Genomic DNA, 21,549 nt, shown 5'->3' with positions numbered 1-21,549 from the left:
ATACCGTTATAGTGGTAGAAAGAGAGAGACAGTGGAACCAGCAAATGTATCTACGGGTCGTGGCTGGATCAACAAAGCGTACAACTATGCGCGTATATATATATATATATATATACACTTGTCTTTAATTCAAAGGAAATATAAATAATGAACACATCACATTTAAAACAGTAATAAGTACGTAATATTATCACATTATCAAACAGTAACTACGTAATATTATCACATGGTAACAGCACGTATTATGGCAAAAATAAACATCGGCTGATTTGAAAAGATTTATTATAGTAATAATAGTAATCTCAGGACAATTCACACAGCTTCATCTAGACCCAAGTTAAGCTAGCTGAACATTGTGTTATGGGTACCAGATAACTGATACAAATACAAAGATTTTTTTCGTAAATTAATATATATTATCTATACATAGAAAACACCCAGACCGTTACAAACAATCATACTCATGAATACAAATGTTTGCAGCGTGCGAGGAATCGAACCCTCGACCACCAAGCAGGAATCAAAGCGGTGTACTAGCTAAATCGCTAGACTACCGACAACTAGCTGTACACGCGACTTCGTTCGCGTGGAATGTAACTTCTTATATTTTAGTAAAATAAAGTTAAATTACACACGGACGAAATCCCGTGTACAGCTAGTCATCAATAAAAAAAACACGTAGGTATCTCTAATATATTATACACTAGCTATTCCCGCGACTTCGTCCGCGTGGTTTTTAACTTTATTTTTCTAAAATAAAAGTAGCCTAAGTTACTCCTTATTACATCAGCTACCTGTCAAAAAAGGTCCCATCAAAATCGGTCCAGCTATTTCAGAGATTAGCCGGAACAAACAGACAGACAGACAGACAAAACTTGTAAAATATGTTATTTTGGTGTATATTTATATTCATATGCATGTAGTAAAAACCGGTTATTTCAATATTACAAACAAACACTCCAATTTTATTTACATGTATAGATGTATAGATTAAAAAAAAAGTAACAGTCATAAGGCTAGTCGTATGCCTAATATATATAATAATGTAATAAATTCATTTAAACAGAAATTGCGGCAACATTATTTAAATTTGTAACTTTTTTACTGTCCTTCTCCTTTTTCACATCTTTCTGTTATATCCCTATAGTTCTCTCTATATTTTCTGTTTTTCTTACTTTCAATTTGAGACTGTACTTATAATTTGATTATCGGATCATTATGTATTTATTTATACATTTATGGGTTATATATTTATGTATGTATATTGTTATTATTTTATAGAAATGTATATTTTGCTTTGTATTTATATATCTTTTTGACATTTCTTATTTATATTAGTGCACCGCCAATAATCTTTCGCTGCACCACTCATGGTTGCCTGGTAAATAACGCGGCAAAATATTAAGCCCGCCCCATGTACAACTTTGTTTGTGCATTAAAGTTAAAGAAATAAAAAAAATACAATACTGTTTAATGAAAATGCGTATTGTCTAGTGCTTAGAGATGTATCAAAATAAGGTCAACAAAAAAGTCCATGATGGTATATGTCTATCTCTTAAGGATAACCAACAATAACCATTTTTTATCTTTTACATTTTACGGGAATTTTTTTTATCGTATGTTTCCCTTAAAATCATGTAAACTATGTTATTATGTCATAATCTAAAGAAATAATAATATTTTATAGTGACATATCCACTATAAAATACCAAAAAGGAGCAATGTAATTCGTTACGCGCGAATCAGCTGTTATAAGGTCAAAGGTCGGTGCACCCCGCGTATTTGATAAATAGTGCTTCTCTGGATGTCTTTAAGAGAAAATGGCAGTATGTACGTGTATATGTACAAGTCCTTAAGTGTTCAGTTTTTCAAATGTACAATAAAGAATAAATATTTTTAAGTACAGTACTTACGTACATTAATATAATACCTACTTTTTACTTGTATCTATTGTTATCAAAATTAAATTATAAGTTCTTAACTTGACCACGACTATGTGACCCTCTCTTGGCGCCAAAACGAGTGAAAAAATGAACAGCATACGACGACGACGCAGTACCTATAGAGTGGAGCAACTGCTTATTCAGTTTTATTCAACTATTTAGTACCTCCACCGTTACAATGAATGGAGGCGGATATTACAATGTATGTAGCATTGCGAATATAAAATATCTAGATTAGGTATAATAAATTCATAATTGATAGGCCGTTACGGTATCAGAGCCAAAAAGTCTTCTTTCTTTGTTTATGTACTGTTAGATGCGACAGCGACTTTGTTTTATACTACACTATGTAATGATTGATATACCTAAAATAAATAAAATATCTGAGGTTTAGACAAAAATTCAAAAGGTACTTTATTTTGAAAAAGTATTCTGAAAATACCTATTTTGCATTTAGTATTTGAAATACAAAACACAAAACTATTTTTGTTTTTAGAATGACATTTCTATGAATTCACTGTCGATAGCGAGCAGTGCGATGGAAAAAGATAAACTTTTATAAAAATATAATAAATAGCCCTGGACAATTAACACAGACTGATACTGAACTGATATAAATAGATATTTTTATTTTGTAAATACATATATAATATACATATAAAACACCCAGACCGATGAAAACAATCGATGACCGATGAATACAAATGTTTGCACCGTGCGAGAAATCGAACCCGCGACCATCGGATGTAAAGCGGTGTGACCACCGAGGCAGTCGAAATATATAAATAATCTTATGAATCTAATTTATTCTAATTTGTTTGTGTGCGTGGGGTGCGGTGTACGGTCCCCCCTACCGTTGCTGGAGCTTGCATGTATGGAACATTGCGAATATAAAATATCTAGATTAGTAAATTCATAGTTGATAGACCGTTACGGTATCTATATATATTCGGATTAAAATAAGTATCGCAGTAAGGACCAGTATATAAAGTGATCAACACAATTAATTGATTTTTGAAATATATATACAGAGCCAAAAAGTCTTTGTGCATCTATATATGTATATATATATATATATATATATATATATAAACACCTCTTTGGGCACTTTGTTGATCACGCCACAACCTAAACACTTGCCGATTCCACCTTTTGCACTGAATAACTTGACTCCTATCGCGTATATCTCAGGCGGGGTGGCAACGTTGCATTCTATTTTGCGATGTGGCCATATATATTCGTCGATAGTACGATATACTCGACACATTTTTTACTAATAATTCGTGCATGACTGGCTCCGAACGGCTAAATTTTTGGTATACACAAAGACTTTTTGGCTCTGAATATATTTCAAAAATCAATTAATTATGTTGATCACTTTATATACTCGTCCTTACTGCGATACTTATTTTCATCCGAATATATATAGATACCGTAACGGTCTATCAATTATGAATTTATTAATTTACTAATGTAGATATTTTATATTCGCAATGCTCCATACATAGTAACTCCACCGTTGCAGGGGGGAGCACCGTACACCGCACCCCGCGCACATAAACAAATTAGATATTTTTTGAATACACAAAGACTTTTTGGCTCCGTATATATATTTCAAAAATCAATTAATTGTGTTGATCACTTTATATACTGGTCCTTACTGCGATACTTATTTTAATCCGAATATATATAGATACCGTAACGGTCTATCAATTATGAATTTATTAATTTACTAATCTAGATATTTTATATTCGCAATGCTCCATACATGCAAGCTCCAGCAACGGTGGAGGCAGGGGGAGCACCGTACACCGCACCCCGCGCACACAAACAAATTAGAATAAATTAAATTCATAAGATTATTTATGTATTTCGACTGCCTCGGTGGTCACACCGCTTTACATCCGATGGTCGCGGGTTCGATTTCCCGCACGGTGCAAACATATGTACTCATCGGTCATCGATTGATTTCATCGGTCTGGGTGTTTTATATGTATTTACAAAATAAAAATATCTATTTATATCAGTTCAGTATCAGTCTGTGTTAATTGTCCAGGGCTATTTATTATATTTTTATAAACGGTTATCTTTTTCCATCGCACCGCTCGCTATCGACAGTGAATTCATAGAAATGTCACTCTAAAAACAAAAATAGTTTTGTGTTTTGTATTTCAAATACTAAATGCAAAATAGGTATTTTCAAAATACTTTTTCAAAATAAAGTACCTTTTGAATTTTTGTCCAAACCTCAGATATTTTATTTATTTTACATAGGTATATCAATCATTACATAGTGTAGTATAAAACAAAGTCGATGTCGCATCTAACAGTACATAAATAAAGAAAGAAGACTTTTTTGGCTCTGATACCGTAACGGTCTATCAATTATGAATTTATTATACCTAATCTAGATATTTTATATTCGCAATGCTACATACATTGTAATATCCGCCTCCATTCATTGTAACGGTGGAGGGACTAAATAGTTGAATAAAACTGAATAAGCAGTTGCTCCACTCTATAGGTACTGCGTCGTCGTCGTATGCTATTCAGTTTTTCACTCGTTTTGGCGCCAAGAGAGGGTCACATAGTCGTGGTCAAGTTAAGAACTTATAATTTAATTTTGATGACAATAGATACAAGTAAAAAGTAGGTATTATATTAATGTACGTAAGTACTGTACTTAAAAATATTTATTCTTTATTGTACATTTGAAAAACTTAACACTTAAGGACTTGTACATATACACGTACATACTGCCATTTTCTCTTAAAGACATCCAGAGAAGCACTATTTATCAAATACGCGGGGTGCACCGACCTTTGACCTTATAACAGCTGATTCGCGCGTAACGAATTACATTGCTACTTACATTACTATTTTATAGTGGATATTTCACTATAAAATATTATTATTTCTTTAGATTATGACATAATAGCATAGTTTACATGATTTTAAGGGAAACATACGATAAAAAAAATTCCCGTAAAATGTAAAAGATAAAAAATGGTTATTGTTGGTTATCCTTGAGAGATAGACATATACCATCACGGACTTTTTTGTTGACCTTATTTTGATACATCTCAAAGCACTAGACAATACGCATTTTCATTAAACAGTATTGTATTTTTTTTATTTATTTAACTTTAATGCACAAAAAAATTTGTACATGTGGTGGACTTAATATTTTGCCGCGTTATTTACCAGGCAACCATGAGTGGTGCAGCGAAAGATTATTGGCGGTGCACTAATATAAATAAGAAATGTCAAAAAAAGATATATAAATACAAAGCAAAATATACATTTCTATAAAAAAATAACAATATACATACATAAATATATAACCCATAAATGTATAAATAAATACATAATGACCCGATAATCAAATTATAAGTACAGTCTCAAATTGAAAGTAAGAAAAACAGAAAATATAGAGAGAACTATAGGGATATAACAGAAAGATGTGAAAAAAGTAGAAGGACAGTAAAAAAGTTACAAATTTAAATAATGTTCCCGCAATTTCTGTTTAAATGAATTTATTACATTATTATATATATTAGGCATACGACTAGCCTTATGACTGTTACTTTTTTTTAATCTATACATGTAAATAAAATTGGAGTGTCTGTTTGTAATATTGAAATAACCGTTTTTTACTACTTGCATATGAATATAAATACGGTACATACACCAAAATAACATATTTTACAAGTTTTGTCTGTCTGTCTGTTTGTTCCGGCTAATCTCTGAAATAGCTGGACCGATTTTGACGGGACTTTTTTTGGTAAGTAGCTGATGTAATAAGGAGTACTACATCAGCTACTTGCTGATGTAGTACTCCTTATTTACTGTTATTTTAGAAAAATAAAATAAAATTTCACGCGGACGAAGTCGCTGGGGCCAGCTAGTCTATAGATATACCGAGATTTAATATTTAAGTTGCTATTATGTTGTTGACAAAATTTTACTGTAATGTTACTATTACGTTATCCTACACAATTTGTATTATTTTGGATGAATAAATAAATAAATAAATAATAATCTATACATTTAATAAAAATTGGAGTGTCTGTTTGTAATATTGAAATAACCGTTTTTATTACACGCATATGGATATATATAAGGTACATATACCAAAATAACAATTTTTATAATTTTAATCTGTCTGTCTGTCGGTCTGTTTGTTCCGGCTAATCTCTGAAATGGCTGGACCGATTTTGACGGTACTTCTTTTTGGCAGGTAGCTGATTTATAAGGAGTAACTTAGGTTACTTTTATTTTAGAAAAATAAAGTTTAATTCCACGCGGACGAAGTCGCGGGAACAGCTTGTTTTTAATAAAAACATCTTTTTTGTGGTACTTGAGAATGTTGAAGCCTGTTGTTTGTAATATTGAAATAACCGTTTTTTACTACTTGCATATGAATATAAATACGGTACATAATACACCAAAATAACATATTTTACAATTTTTGTCCGTCTGTCTGTTTGTTCCGGCTAATCTCTGAAATGGCTGGACCGATTTTGCATTAATTCCACACGGACGAAATCCCGTGTACAGCTAGTCATCAATAAAAAAACACGTAGGTATCTCTAATATATTATACAGTAGCTGTTCCCGCGACTTCGTCCACGTGGTTTTTAACTTTATTTTTCTAAAATAAAAGTAGCCTAAGTTACTAGGTAGTAGCCTTATTACATCAGCTACCTGCCAAAAAAGTCCCGTCAAAATCGGTCCAGCCATTTCAGAGATTAGCCGGAACAAACAGACCGACAGACAGACAGACTAAAATTATAAAAATTGTTATTTTGGTATATGTACCTTATATATATTCATATGCATGTAGTAAAAAACGGTTATTTCAATATTACAAACAGACACTCCAATTTTATTTGTATGTATAGATGTATAGATTATTATTTATTTATTTATTTATTCATCCAAAATAATACAAATTGTGTAGGATAACGTAATAGTAACATTACAGTAAAATTTTGTCAACAACATAATAGCAACTTAAATATTAAATCTCGGTATATCTATAGACTAGCTGGCCCCAGCGACTTCGTCCGCGTGAAATTTTATTTTATTTTTCTAAAATAACAGTAGCGTAAGTTACTCCTTATTACATCAGCTACTTGCCAAAAAAAGTCCCGTCAAAATCGGTCCAGCTATTTCAGAGATTAGCCGGAACAAACAGACAGACAGACAGACAAAACTTGTAAAATATGTTATTTTGGTGTATGTACCGGATTTATATTCATATGCAAGTAGTAAAAACGGTTATTTCAATATTACAAACAGACACTCCAATTTTATTTACATGTATAGATGTATAGATTAAAAAAAAAGTAACAGTCATAAGGCTAGTCGTATGCCTAATATATATAATAATGTAATAAATTCATTTAAACAGAAATTGCGGCAACATTATTTAAATTTGTAACTTTTTTACTGTCCTTCTCCATTTTTCACATCTTTCTGTTATATCCCTATAGTTCTCTCTATATTTTCTGTTTTTCTTACTTTCAATTTGAGACTGTACTTATAATTTGATTATCAGATCATTATGTATTTATTAGATATTAACTATTATATTATGCATAAAAAATATTTGTAATAATAAAGAAAATACATTTAAAATGTTTTACTTGTTGTGTTAGTTATTTATAAGATCTTACTATAATTGTTAGCTGCTTTACAATTTAGAAAGTACAATAGGTAATGTAAATTAAAATTAATTGAATACTTAACAACGTTTTGTTCGATTAAATTCATTTAATTATTAAAATAGTTAATTTAAAATTAGAATACAGACAAAAAAAAATAACAAAAAAAAATCGGTGGCGGGAATCGAACCTTGAGCGTCCGTTTGGTAAGTTGATTTGAAATTCAAAGGCTTATTTCTTCGAAATTACTGGTCATTTTGAAATAATACTTAGGGTTCGCATACCCTTATCGGATACTACTACTACACGGAGTTTCGTCAAAATAAAATATCTAGGTTAGGTATAATAAATTCATAATTAATAGACCGTTACGGTATCTGTATATATTCGGATCAAAACAAGTACTATGAAATAAGAACGAGTATATAAATTGATTAACACAAGTAATTGATTTTTGAAATATATTCAGAGCCAAAAAGTCTTGTTTCTTTATTTATGTACTTGTTAGATGCGACAGCGACTTTGTTTTATACTATACTATGTAATGATTGATATACCTAAAATAAATAAAATATCTGAGGTTTGGACAAAAACTCAAAGGGTAATTTATTTTGAAAAAGTATTTTGAAAATACCTATTTTGCTTTTAGTGTTATAGTACTTTAACTGTTATGTTTTAAGTAACAATGTTTAATTATAATTAATACTACTGCACCAACACTCCGATCGTGCAAAAAAATTTGCTGTTTCATTATTTTTTAGTTCAATTAGTGGTCTACCTAAGTCCTGGGCTAAGGGGGGGAGAGTCATGACGCCCCCATGACTCCCATGACCTCCATGACGCTCCCCCCTGGATCCGCCGTTGCGTCTTCTCTTTATTCGCTCAGTAACGTTGTTACAAAAGAAAAGATTCCCGTCCAAAAAATAACAAGTATTGAGGTTGGATCTGGAGTCACGTTACTCCAGACTGATTTCTATAAATATTTAGATTAGATAGACTATTATTCTTCAAATACTAGCTAGACATTATTAAGTTACTGTAGCCATAATGTAGTAGCCCAAACGTGCCAATGATAGGAAGCCCTTGGCAAATGCTGCACCCTGATTGGCCCGTTTGAATTGGATCAAGAAGTGCTCGTATGCCAAAAAGGTGGATTTGTATAAAATCGTGTATAAATCGCTTAATTATTATTATTACTCGTCGTGACAGTTGTGGCTCAAAACGGATCAACATTTATATATGGTCAGCTGGCATTAGATCAACAAAAGGCCTCCGGATCAACAAGTGAAAATGGATCAACAAAAAACTACCTATACGGCACGTCTGAGCCACAAAGTGCCCAAGGGGATATTTATATATATATTTATCTATATACTTATATTATTATTTATTTTATTTGTTTTTAATGTCACATATTTTGAACAGCGAATCTGATAATGAATATTATTCTCTTTCTTCCTCCTCACTTAGTTTTTCCAGTGCAGAGGATGATTCCTTCACTGACATGCCCTCATTAGAAAATAACATCAACCTTAAATTCTCTACTCTTTGCAATAACTTTAACGTTGTGCATATTAATGCACAGAGCATTCCTGCTCACTACACAAACCTGTTGGCTACGTTTACCTCTAATCTCTGAATCTTTCCTCAAACCATCCTTGCACTCTTCACTTTTTACCCTTCCTAGCTACAATCTCATTAGAAATGATCGAACTTGCGTCACGAATAGGGGAGATGGTTCTAGAGTGGTCGGTGGTGGTGGTGTAGCTATTTATTTACATGATGATATTGCCTTTGAAATAGTGTCACAGTCTCCGCCAGATCATAATGCACCTGAACATTTATTCCTCAAAATTATCCTGCATCACTCGAAAGTACTATTAGGGGTTTACTATAGTCCGTCCCTTCACGTCAATTATTTTCACTCCTTTGAAGGCATCATTACAGAGTTGAGGCCTCAATTCGATCATCTCATTATTATGGGTGATTTTAATACATGCCTACTCAAAAATGATAACCGCTCCAATACGCTACTCTCTTTACTTCATTCTCTTAATCTCAATGTCCTTTCCCTCCTTCCTACTCACTTTCCACATAACGGTCCGCCCTCTCTTCTTGATCTTGTTATTACCTCTTCTCCGAACCTAGTTGCATCTCATGGTCAGTTTTGTGCAGTGGCCTTCTCAAATCATTATCTTATAGAATAGAATAGAATAGAATAGAAAATCATTTATTCAAATAAACTTAATTTAAGCACTTTTGAATAGTCATAACAATTTGTTTTTTATCTACCACTCGTTCGGAAAGCTGTCTCATCACAAGAAGAACGAGCAAGAAACTTGTGTATTGCTCTTTTAAATAATCCTTGTAAGTTCACATTTACAAGTCGAAACGTGTGAATACAAACTACCAACCAGCACCAATTCTTTGGGTCAAATATAATCATGCAATAAGATTAAATCAGTCGTAGTGATAAGAGCAGACCAGTCCCTACAAGCAGCACTCGTTCACGAGTATGACGGATGAGCCAGCCATCACTGCGCTCGACCATATTTTAGGGAGCCCATTGACCCGGCCCACCACGCCGCCACATGTCTGGACATTTTAGTGAGCATGACTACTCATTCCACACGACCACGTCACAGCTACCAAAATTACTATATGGCGTTACAGTATTCGCACTTTACATAAGGATGCATGCGGCAATCAATACAAAAGCCGCTACGCTATCATATATCAAGAAAGCAGTATGAAAATTAAAATTATAACGTTGTCCGCAAATAAACTTATTCTTGCTATATATTGCTATCATCTATAAATTCATCTATCTTATAATAGGCTTTTTTACATAACATTTGTTTAATATAAGATTTGAATTGCCTCTCTGTAAGATTTAGCGTAGACTCTGGCAGTTTATTATAGAATCTTACGCAATTACCATAAAATGAATTACTAACTTTGTGTAGACGGCATTTAGGTAAAATTAGCTTATTTTTATTGCGTAAGTTTCTACTTGTACAGTCTTTAAGTTTCTTGAAACTATCTAAGTTTTTCCTTGTATACATAATATTTTCATAAATGTACTGTGAGGCAACGGTGAGGATATTTGATTGTTTAAAGCATTGACGTAATGACTCTCTAGAACCCATACCATAAATAGAACGTATGGCTCTCTTTTGTAAAATAAATATAGTATTTATATCGGCAGCTTTACCCCATAGCAGTATGCCATATGACATAATGCTATGGAAATAACTAAAATATACAAGTTTTGCCGTCGCCACGTCTGTTAATTGCCTTATCCTTCTAATTGCATAAGCAGCAGAACTAAGTCTACTGGCTAATTTTGAAATATGGGGCCCCCATTGTAACTTCGAGTCCACTGTTATTCCTAAAAAAACTGTATCATTAACAAAATTTACTATTTCATCATTAAGCAATAGCTGCGTATTTACTTGTTTTACATTAGGCAGCGTGAATTTAATGCACTTAGTTTTGTTGGAGTTCAATAATAGATTATTACATGTGAACCAATTTAGTATAGCAGAGATAGCATAATTTACATCGTCAAATTGATTACATTGGCGACCAATTTTAAACACTAACGAAGTATCATCCGCAAATAACACTACATCTGCAACTTTCTCTACCATGTAGGGAAGGTCATTTATATAAATTAAAAAGAGAAATGGGCCTAATATTGAACCTTGAGGAACGCCCATTTTTATATTAGTTCCCTTAGACTTTACACCATCAATATCTACAGTTTGCACCCTATCCTCTAGATAAGTTTTCATTAGACTTAGGTCATTATCTCTAATACCATAGTGTTTGAGCTTGTACAAAAGTGTTTCATGATCTACGCAATCAAACGCCTTCGACAAGTCACAAAAAACGCCGAGAGCATCCTGTGAGTTCTCCCATGATTTGAATATGTGTAATAAGCGTTACACCTGCATCAGTAGTAGACTTGCCGGCGGTGAAACCATATTGGTGACTGTGAAGCAGTCCGTTATCCCTGAAGTATTTTAACATTTGGTTAAACATAATCTTTTCAAATACTTTACGTAGAACTGGCAAAATAGAAATTGGTCTATAGTTGCCTAGCTCAAATCTATCTCCAGATTATTTTTTCCTCCTTTAAACTCCGTTATCCCAAGCGCAGGAATAGAGTAGTACTACGATATAATTTTGGCAACGTGGATATTAATGCCTTGCAGGATGATCTACGTCATGCTGACTGGAGCCCCATCCTATCGGCCAACGATATTGACTCTAAAGTGGCTGCATTTCAACAATTACTCCTGAATATTTATGATAAACATGCTCCTGTTCAGCAAGTGCGCCTAAAATACAATCCTGCTCCTTGGCTAACACCGGAGCTAAAAGCTCTTATGTGTAGGAGAGACAGAGCTAGGATCAGGTTGCGTCGCAATTCCGATGATACTTCTCGTGAAAGTTATATTGCTTTGAGGAATAGGTGCAATAGATTGTGTCGTCAAGCTAGGCGTAGGCATATATACACCAATATTGAGGGTTGCCCTCCTGGTAAACTATGGAGTTACTTACGTAATTTAGGCGTCGGTAAACGTCATTCCGGAGATTTTAACTTTACGAATCTTAATGAGATCAACCAAGCTTTTGCCGCTCCCCCTGGGACTTTAAATCCTATTATTAAACAACCAACTGTAACTTCCCTCGCTGATTCTCTTCTTATTGATGGCGACCCTTTCACGCTTGGGGAAATATCGGTCGATAAGCTTTTAAAAATTCTAAATTCAATCAATTCTAGGGCCGTTGGTGATGGTATCGGACTAGATATGATTGAACCTAACAAGACACTGCTTGCGCCTCTTATCGTAGATATCTTGAATTGCTCCCTATCCTCAGGTACCTTTCCTTCTGTTTGGAAATTTAGTCACGTCATTCCTCTTCCCAAGAAATCCAACCCGACTTCCATATCCGACTTTCGTCCCATAGCCATACTCCCATTTCTTTCCAAAATTTTAGAACATTTTATTCTTCGGTGATTGTCCGAGTTCGTTCTCAAAAACAACCTTCTGAGTCCGTACCAGTCAGGATTCCGAGCTGCACATAGCACTGTTACTGCGCTTATTAAAATTACTGACGACATCAGGCAAAACATTGAAAATAAGAATCTATCTGTCTTAGTTCTTCTCGATTTCACTCATGCATTTAACTCGGTAGATTTTGACCTGTTGGTGTGTATCCTGCGGTCCATAAACTTTTCATTGTCTGCCCTTTCATGGTTTGGGTCTTATCTGTTTGGCCGGCGTCAATTGGTGAAGGTGGATGATAGTCGTTCCGACTGGGCTGAGGTACTGACGGGTGTCCCACAGGGTGGGGTCTTGTCGCCCCTACTCTTTTCTCTTTTTATTAATAGTATTACTAAATCTCTCTCCTCCTCATTTCATTTATATGCTGATGACCTTCAATTGTATGCTGCTGCCCCTATCGACAGCTTAGCTAATGCTATCAATAGTATTAATAATGACCTCTGCGCTATTGCCGAATGGTCAAAAAGCTTTGGCCTTTTAATCAATGCTAATAAATACCAAGCTATTATTATTGGCAGTCATCACTACATCTGTAGTCTAAGATCTGTGTATATTCCTCATGTTGTCTACGATGGCAATCACATTCCTTTCTCTTCTACTGTGAAGAACCTGGGAATTATCATGGATCAGACTCTCTCATGGGGGCCACACATTGGTGAGATAAGTCGTAGACTTTTTTCTTCTCCCTGCATAAGATTCATCTTCGGTTTACATAAGTTTGATCATGTCTCTGTCTATTGTAAGCAACTTAATTGGCTTCCTATTCGTGACCGTCGTAACATTCATTTGCTTACCCTTTTATATCAGATCCTTTACAACTCTAGTTCGCCCATGTACCTGCAGGAAAGATTCCGGTTACGGACTGATGACCGTCTTCGTTCCAGTCATAATCTAGTTTTGGCAATACCGTGTCATACGAGTCATTGTTATACTAACTCCTTTACAATACAGTCTGCTCGACTTTGGAACGCTTTGCCAACGGAGGTCAGATTGTCTTTATCGGTTTACTCTTTTAAGGCTCGCCTTAAAAAACTTTGGAGTCACACTGCTGATGCGCTGTTTTAGTATTCTTCATATTTTTTTTTATATATAGTGTACGGGGTTGTACAAAGAATATTAAGATGAGTTTACGTACTTATTTATTTTCTAAAGATTTAAGACAATTACAATTTTATTAAGTTGCGCTCGCGCGTCTGTAGGTTTACTGCCGGTGTCGCCGGTCGATCGCGTCTTCCCGCTTCCCCCGCACCCTCGTCCCCGTAGCTACCGCGTCAACATCCTCCCCCCTTGGAAGGAGCAGCTGCTTCTTTCAATGCCTTATTCTCCTCTGTCACGACGGGCAAAAGGCAAACTTTATTAACTGCTCGCCGTTCCATGCCGCGATTTGTAAAAACGTCAACAACTCGTACAACTCCATCATTTCCAGGGTTGCATGGGTTTGGACTCGACCGAGTTTCCACCTCAGTGGTGGTAGGTTAAGGTCTTTTAAAACCACCAGATCGCCTTGATGTAGGTTTGGTTTGCTGGACCGCCATTTTGTCCGCTGCTGTAATTCGGTTAAATATTCTTTTCTCCATCTATCCCAGAAGTGAGATTTTAGTTGCTCTACCAACTGATACCTCGTGCGTATCTTTGTATCAGTTTTTTCAGGCGTAGGCAGCGATGTCAGTGGCCGGCCAATGAGGAAATGCCCTGGGGTTAGTGGAGCTAAATCGGATGGATCAGATGATAAAGGAGATAGGGGACGCGAGTTAAGGATCGCTTCGATTTGAGCTAAAAGCGTGCTCATCTCCTCGTAAGTAAGGCTAGTGTTTCCGGCTATACGTTTAAGATGATGTTTGGTACTTTTTACACAAGCCTCAGAGAGGCCAGCAAATGTCGGTGAATATGGCGGGGTAAATATAAACTTTATGCCTTCATTAGCCGCGAAATCGTTTAAATTGTTTAAATTGGAGCGCAATACCCTGCCCAACTCGTTGTTTGCCCCGACAAAATTTTTGCCGTTGTCGCAACAAATAGAATCTGGTTTACCTCTTCTAGCGATAAATCTCCGTAAGCAAGAAATAAAGGCGGGAGTACTAAGATCGCTAACCGTTTCCAAGTGAACAGCCTTAGTAGAGAAGCATATAAAGATGCATATGTAGCATTTTGTGGTTCTACTACCCCGACCCTTTTTGCTTGCAATCAAAAAAGGCCCAGCAAAATCAGTTCCAGTAACTTGAAAGGGGTATGATTGTGATGCTCTGGTAACTGGTAAATTACCCATTAAAGGTTCCATAGTTTTAGCTTTTATTCTTACACATATTACGCAATTTCGAACGATGCTTCTTGCTAGCAATCTGCCACCAATGGGCCAGAATTGATCTCTAAAAGAGCTGAGGAGCAATTGAGGGCCTGCGTGAAACAAACGTAAATGCTCGTTTGACATTAAGATTTTTGTAAAGTGATGTTTAGCAGATAATAATATAGGATGTTTTTTATCAAAATTGAGATTAGTGTTTTTTAAGCGACCACCAACTCTTAACAATCCACAGTCATCAATGAAGGGAGCTAATTGTAAAATATTTGACTTTGAATTAAGTGATTTGCCCTTAAGAAGAATATTTATTTCGAGGTTGAACGATTCATTTTGTGCTATTTTAAGTAAATAAATGAGAGATTGACGAAGTTCAGTTTCATTAAGAGAACCGGTTTGTTTTTGTATTTTTTACAATTATTGACAAATCGAAAAACATAAGCAAATATTCTTTTTAATTTTAATGAGTTTGAATAATTTTCAAAATTTATGAATTTATGATTTATATTTTTTACATGATGAACTTTTACTTCCGGCAATTCCTTGTGCATAGTATTAAGTTTCTGTGGCCATTCCGTCTCATGCATTGACAGAAAGGAAGGACCGTTCCACCACAATGAAGAACTAGCTAAGACTTTAGGATCCACGCCTCTCGACGCCATATCTGATGGATTGATTTCGGTAGGAACGTATCGCCAGGATTCCCTGTCCGTCAACTCATGAATTTCATGCACCCTATTGCATACGAATGCTTTTAAAAGTTTAGGCTGAGTTTTAATCCAACTTAAAGTTATTGTCGAGTCCGACCAAAACGTTTTGCTATTAATTTTACAACGAAGAGCTTCACTAACTTTGACTGCAAGTCGAGCTCCCAGTACGGCAGCACAAAGCTCGAGCCTTGGGATAGTGATTGGTTTTAAAGGCGCTACGCGAGTTTTGACACATAGCAGTTTAGTGAAGACCTTTCCATTATTGTTTATTGATCGTAAGTAAATATTGGCCGCGTAAGCTTCCTGTGAAGCATCGACGAAACAGTGGAGATCTATAACGACTGGGGATGGACATAGCACAAACCTTGGTATGTTGAGGGTAAGTAAATTTTTTAAGTTTGTAACAACCTTTTTCCAAATTTTATGTATTTTTACTGGCACTAAATCATCCCAATCTAATTTTATTTGCCACAATCGTTGTAAAATAATTTTAAGTGTAATAGTAGCATGTACCTAAGAAACCCAATGGATCAAATATTTTGCATGTATTTGATAAAATGATCCTCTTGGTAATATTTTCTTCGTGTTAGTCTATGTTTATTTGAAATATTAATGTGTCAGCGCTAGGTGTCCATAAAACACCCAGGACACTTGATTCTTTTAAAAAATCTGGGGGTTTCTTGAAAGATTCTTGGACAATTTGTTCGAAATTTATGTATAAGAAAGCAAGCAGCTTCAAGAACCTCGACCACGTTTTTACAAATGTGTGATAATTCATTCTCATCTGAAGCACCTATTAAGAGGTCGTCGACGTAGAAGTCACTTTTAATGATTTCTGATATTAAGGGATCTGGACATTCTACGGCAAGTTTAAGTAGACATCTCGTGCTCAGATATGGTGCGGATGCGGTCCCGTAAGTGACCGTATTCAAACGTAAAGTTTTAAGGGGCATAGTTTCACTATTTCTCCAAAAAATAAGTGGAAGATGCCTTTGGGATTCGTCTATCATGACCTGTCTGCACATTTTTTGTGTCACCAGACACTACGTATTTATGCTGACAAAAAGGTACTAAGATGTCGATCAAATCATGTTGCACAACGGGGCCGATGTACTGGATATCATTTAAGGATTTATGTGATGTCGTCTTCGCGGAAGCGTCAAATACTACACGAAGTTTTGTAGTTTCGCTATTTTGTCGAGTGACGCCATGATGTGGCATAAAGTACCCGAATTGAGGTTTGTCGATTTCAGTCAAGTGACCGAGTTTCTCATATTCATTAATGAAGTTGGTATATTCTTTTTTGTATTCAGGATTTTTATGAAATTTTTTCTCAAGGCTCAAGAAACGTTTTTTTGCAATTGAATAGGAATCGCCAAGTACCTTTTCGGGAGATTCATTAAGAGGCATCATTACCGAGAATCTACCATCTTTCAAACGTTTTGTTGTAGTAATGAAGTGGCGTTCACAAACTTCGTCATCAGGTGACATCACTGTTTTTATGGATGGAACTTCTTCAAGATTCCAAAATTTTGACAATTGATCACTAATTTCTCTAGTAAAATTGCAATGAGTTTTTTTATATTTTTGCAGATTGTTTGTATAAAGAGGCCCTGCTACTACCCAACCCAATTGTGTATCCTGAAGTATGGGCATATTAGGCCCAAGTTTTATTTGATTGGATGACATAATTTCAAAAAATATTTCAGCACCCAGCAACAAATCAATATCTGAAGGGAGGAAGAAGTTAGGATCTGCTAATTGAATGTTTTGAGGTAAGTTAAGCTTTGAGGTATTTATTAAAGCATTAGGTAGTACGCCCGTTATTTTAGGAACCACCAAACACTTAAGATGTGCTTTAAATGGATTGAAACATGACTGTACAGTAATTTCACAACTGTCGGTAATGGGCATTCGAGAATTATTAATACCCGATATGCATAAAGTATCGGAACCCTTACTAATTAATCCTATTTTTTCTTTCAGGTGTGCTGTAATGAAGGAGGACTGGCTGCCAGCGTCAAGTAATCCACGAGCGAGGTAAGTACCTTTATTTTCAGGATTAATTATTTTAACTAAGACGGTGCCAAGAAGAACCTGACCAGGACATCGAGTCGACAAGGATACCGGCACGTTTATTGAAGAAACCTCGGAAATAGGGACGTCTATTTCTGCGGGGAACAACGGTATAACCGACGCGGATGCAGGTACGTAGCTACAATGATTCAAAGTTGTGCTTGTTTCAAGTACACTGTTATTATCTAGATGCAATAATGTGTTATGTTTTCTTCTACATGTTTTGCAGGTGCCTAACAAACGACAATCGGCTACAGAATGACCTCTTCGTAAACAGTTGGAGCAGAGTCCTAATTTATTAACTTCACCACATCTATTTTGTGGTGATAATTGTTTGAATGACGAGCAATCGATAATGCGATGGTGCTGGTTACAGAAGGGACATGATAAATTATGTTTAGCGGTAGCGGAAGTTACAAAGCTTTTTGATGTTTTGTAATGATCTCTAAATTTTATTTCAGGTTTTTTGTGATAATCTTTATGAAATGTAGATTTATGTTCGCGCTTCGCGTCACCTCTACTAATAGCCAAAGTTTCGAGAATGTCCGCACGATTACGTAAAAATTGCATGAAATCGCTCAGTACAGGTAAGTCCTTAAAATTATTCTTATGTTCTTCCCATTTACTAAATGTTATAGAATCTAATTTTGTTGAAATCAAGTATATTATAAGAAGATCTCATTTATCAGTAGGCTGTTCTAATGTATTAAGAGCCCTTAAGTTTTTTAAAACATGATCAACAAGAAACCGTATTGCCTTATGAGATTCGTTTGTTATGGATTCTATTTCAAATAATGCCTTTAAGTGATTATTGATGAGTACTTTTTTATTATCATAACGTTCGCATATTAATCCCCAAGCAATACTGTAATTCTTTGATGTAAATTCAAGCGATTTTATAATTACAGTTGCACTACCTTCCAATGATGACCGCAAGTAATGAAATTTATTTATGTTTGAAATGGAATCATTTGAATTAATTAATGAGTCAAATGTGTCCCTATATTCTAACCATTTTAAATAATTCCCGTCAAAGGTAGGTAATTTTATTGTCGGGAGCTTTATATTACCTAGGCTGTGACGGCTGCAATCGTCTGAACATGATGATCTAGCCGAGTGAAGACTGGCGTCCTTCTCTTGTATAGTGACGTGAGAGTCAATTATGTGTTGGGCCAAAGACAATGTACTGTAGTATAAATTTTCAAAAACATCCACCTCATTCTCATCATCAACAGACGACAACGTTTCAATTTGAGACTGAACTTCATTAAACTCAAAAAGTAAATTTTCTATTTTACTTAAACGAAATTTTAATTCCTTTAATTGAATGTCGGTAACATCTTCTAGTTTTAGTAGATTTAATACAGAAACATGATCTTTAAATCGAGTTAAGCGACCCTTAATTGCTCCGCGTAATTTAATTAACTCCTTCATTTTTTTCCTTTCAAAATCGGAGTTACTGCTAGAAGATCCACCTTTATTTAAGTCGGTATCCGTAGGCATTTTGAAATATATAAATCAACATTGAACAACAAATTAAGTAAAGTAAATGCGCACCAATCCAAATCGCAATCGAAAACGGTGTCGTACAATGCGTAGACACGGTGAGACACAGAGCGACACAGTGCCACACAGTGTTCTGGCGACACGGTGAAGCACAGTGCAACTTATTATTATTGGGTCGTCCGCTGGTCCTAACTGGACCGCTGGGTACGGGCCCCGAGCTTGCGCTCCTTGCCCGGGCATTCTGCTGGGGTGAACCACCCCAGCGTCGTTCTTTTACCGGCCGACCTGCCGGCCGGCCGGAGGGCGGCTGCTTCTAAGCAGCCGCCTGTGGGCGTTGTGTGGCAGGAATCATTATGTCGCTCGCCGAGCCGGCTTAACGCCGCCACGTCACGTAAATGACGTGATCACTCGGTGGAGAGTAGGTCGCGCGGGAGCGCGCGAGTGGCGTCCGGTGGGCGCGCGTGGAGAGGGGCGAGGTCGCGCAGGTGCGCTTCGCGCCCGCTGTCCGCGCGCGAGAACATCGCGCGCGTCAACCGGACGACGAACTGCTCCACCGATGGGACCTTGAGGTCGCGGGCGATCACGTCATTACGGACGTACCGTCCGGCATTTATGCATAGAGGGAGGGCGGCGTTTTGTTGTACCTGCAGTCTCCGCCGCTGTGACGCCGAGCACAGTGCGTACCATGCGGGGGCGGCATATGTGAGCCGCGAACGAATATAGGTCTTATAGATGCCTACCTTCGTCCGCAGCTGCAGTCTGGATTGTAAGACCGGTCGCAGCATAGCACGGGCTGCCTTGGCTTGGGTAACAGCCCGGTCCACCTGCGGCGTCATACGCAGCGACCGGTCGATTTCCACCCCTAGGTAACGTACTGTGCGTTCCCACTGGATGGGCTGGCCTCTCAATAGGAGGGGCGGCGGATATTTGCACCCGGGGCGGGTAAGCAGCGCCACCGTTTTACCCACGTTAACGGTGGTACGCCACTTATCCAGCCACTCGGGGAGCAGGTCCAACAGCCGCTGCATTTTGCGAGCGGCTGCGTAGGCTCGGCGAGACGACGTGAGGAAGGCACTGTCGTCGGCAAATAGAGCGAGGACGACATCCCTCTCTCCCTCTCGGAGCTCATCCCTCAAGGTGGGGATGTCGTCTGTGTACGTCGAGTAGAGCGCTGGCGAGATGCAGCTGCCCTGCGGGACTCCGGCGGCGATTGGGCGTGTGGTAGAGTCACAGTTCTCGACCGAAACGTAAAAGCTCCGGCCCGAGAGGAAAGTGTCCACTACTCGCACGTATGCTGACGGCGTGTTGGTGTCGAGCAATTTCGACACCAAACCGTCGTGCCACACACGGTCGAACGCCTTCTCTATATCGAGAAATACGCCGACCGTGTAGTGGCCGCGGTTGTGCTCGACAGCCATGTGGTGGAGCACGCGCGTCAGCTGCAAAGTCGTCGAGTGTCCGCCTCTGAAACCGAACTGTTCGTCGCGAGGCGACAGGGTCGGTTTCAAGCGGCGGAGCAGAAGGCGCTCGAACGACTTTGCTACGTGCGAGAGCAGAGTGATGGGCCGGTAGCTTGCCGGCAGACGTTTGTCCTTGCCGGCTTTCGGGAGGACTATGACTCTACCCAACTTCCAGCTGTTGGGGAAGTGGCCGGTCCGGAGTATGCCGTTGTAGAGCCTCACTAGACATACTAGGGCTCTACGGGGCAGCTGTGCGAGCGCTGCGGTGCTGATCCCGTCCGCTCCGGGCGCTTTGCGCTTCGGCAGGCGGCTGACGAGCCGCGTTACCTCGCCGGGCGAAACGAAGCTCACCTCGTTTACGTCCGGCGACGGAGCGGTACGGAACTCGCATACGCGACGTACGACTCGCTCGTGGTGCTCGACGACAGTGCGTGGTGCGTCGGCGGCGACGGGATTGGCCGTAAATTGCCCCTCCAGGTGCTGTGCCAGGATTTCTGCCCGGTCCTGAGCTGCGTAACAACGTCTGCCCGTCTCGTCTAGCAACGGGCAGACGGGGGGTCGTGCGTTGGTGAGCTGTCGGTTGAGTGCGTGCAGGGTGGTGGCGTGTTCGTCCGCCCGGGAGATGACGGCCTCCCAGGAGGAGCCACGCCAGTCCCGCATCCCTTCCGACAGCTCCGCAGCCAGGCAGTTGAGCTCACGCTTGACCCGCGGGCAGCGGGTGCGAGCCCATAGGCGGCGGAGATCTCTCTTTCGCGCCAGTTTTTCGCGCAGATGGTATGGCAGCTCCTCTCGACGGCGAGAAGCCACGTTT

General features: G+C 37.7%; 4 protein-coding genes across 4 annotated transcripts; all 4 read right to left on the bottom strand.

Annotated features, from left to right (window-relative positions):
* Window positions 1-14,020: 14,020 nt before the first annotated feature.
* Window positions 14,021-14,968, bottom strand: LOC131848559 (uncharacterized). The gene has a single exon (XM_059198476.1). The coding sequence runs from the start codon at window positions 14,966-14,968 to the stop codon at window positions 14,021-14,023; it is 948 nt and encodes a 315-aa protein (XP_059054459.1).
* Window positions 14,969-16,406: 1,438 nt separating this feature from the next.
* LOC131848560 (uncharacterized) lies at window positions 16,407-19,394 on the bottom strand. Its single transcript, XM_059198477.1, has one exon. It carries the CDS (start codon window positions 19,273-19,275, stop codon window positions 18,451-18,453), a length of 825 nt encoding a protein of 274 aa, XP_059054460.1. The 5' UTR covers window positions 19,276-19,394; the 3' UTR covers window positions 16,407-18,450.
* LOC131848558 (uncharacterized) lies at window positions 16,657-18,342 on the bottom strand. Its single transcript, XM_059198475.1, has one exon. The coding sequence runs from the start codon at window positions 18,340-18,342 to the stop codon at window positions 16,657-16,659; it is 1,686 nt and encodes a 561-aa protein (XP_059054458.1).
* Window positions 19,395-19,700: 306 nt separating the features above from the next.
* LOC131848561 (uncharacterized) lies at window positions 19,701-20,114 on the bottom strand (the record flags this gene model as incomplete). Its single annotated transcript, XM_059198478.1, has 1 exon — window positions 19,701-20,114. A coding segment is annotated over exon 1 (414 nt), but the record flags the coding sequence as incomplete, so codon positions are not given.
* Window positions 20,115-21,549: the final 1,435 nt, after the last annotated feature.

This window comes from Achroia grisella, unplaced genomic scaffold (assembly GCF_030625045.1).
Source record: "Achroia grisella isolate CSIRO2021 unplaced genomic scaffold, CSIRO_AGI_Agris_v1 utg55821, whole genome shotgun sequence".
In the NCBI taxonomy this organism is placed as follows: Eukaryota; Metazoa; Arthropoda; class Insecta; order Lepidoptera; family Pyralidae; genus Achroia; species Achroia grisella.
The sequence above is the reverse complement of the archived record's forward strand: the minus strand, read 5'-3'. Positions and strand labels throughout refer to the sequence as shown.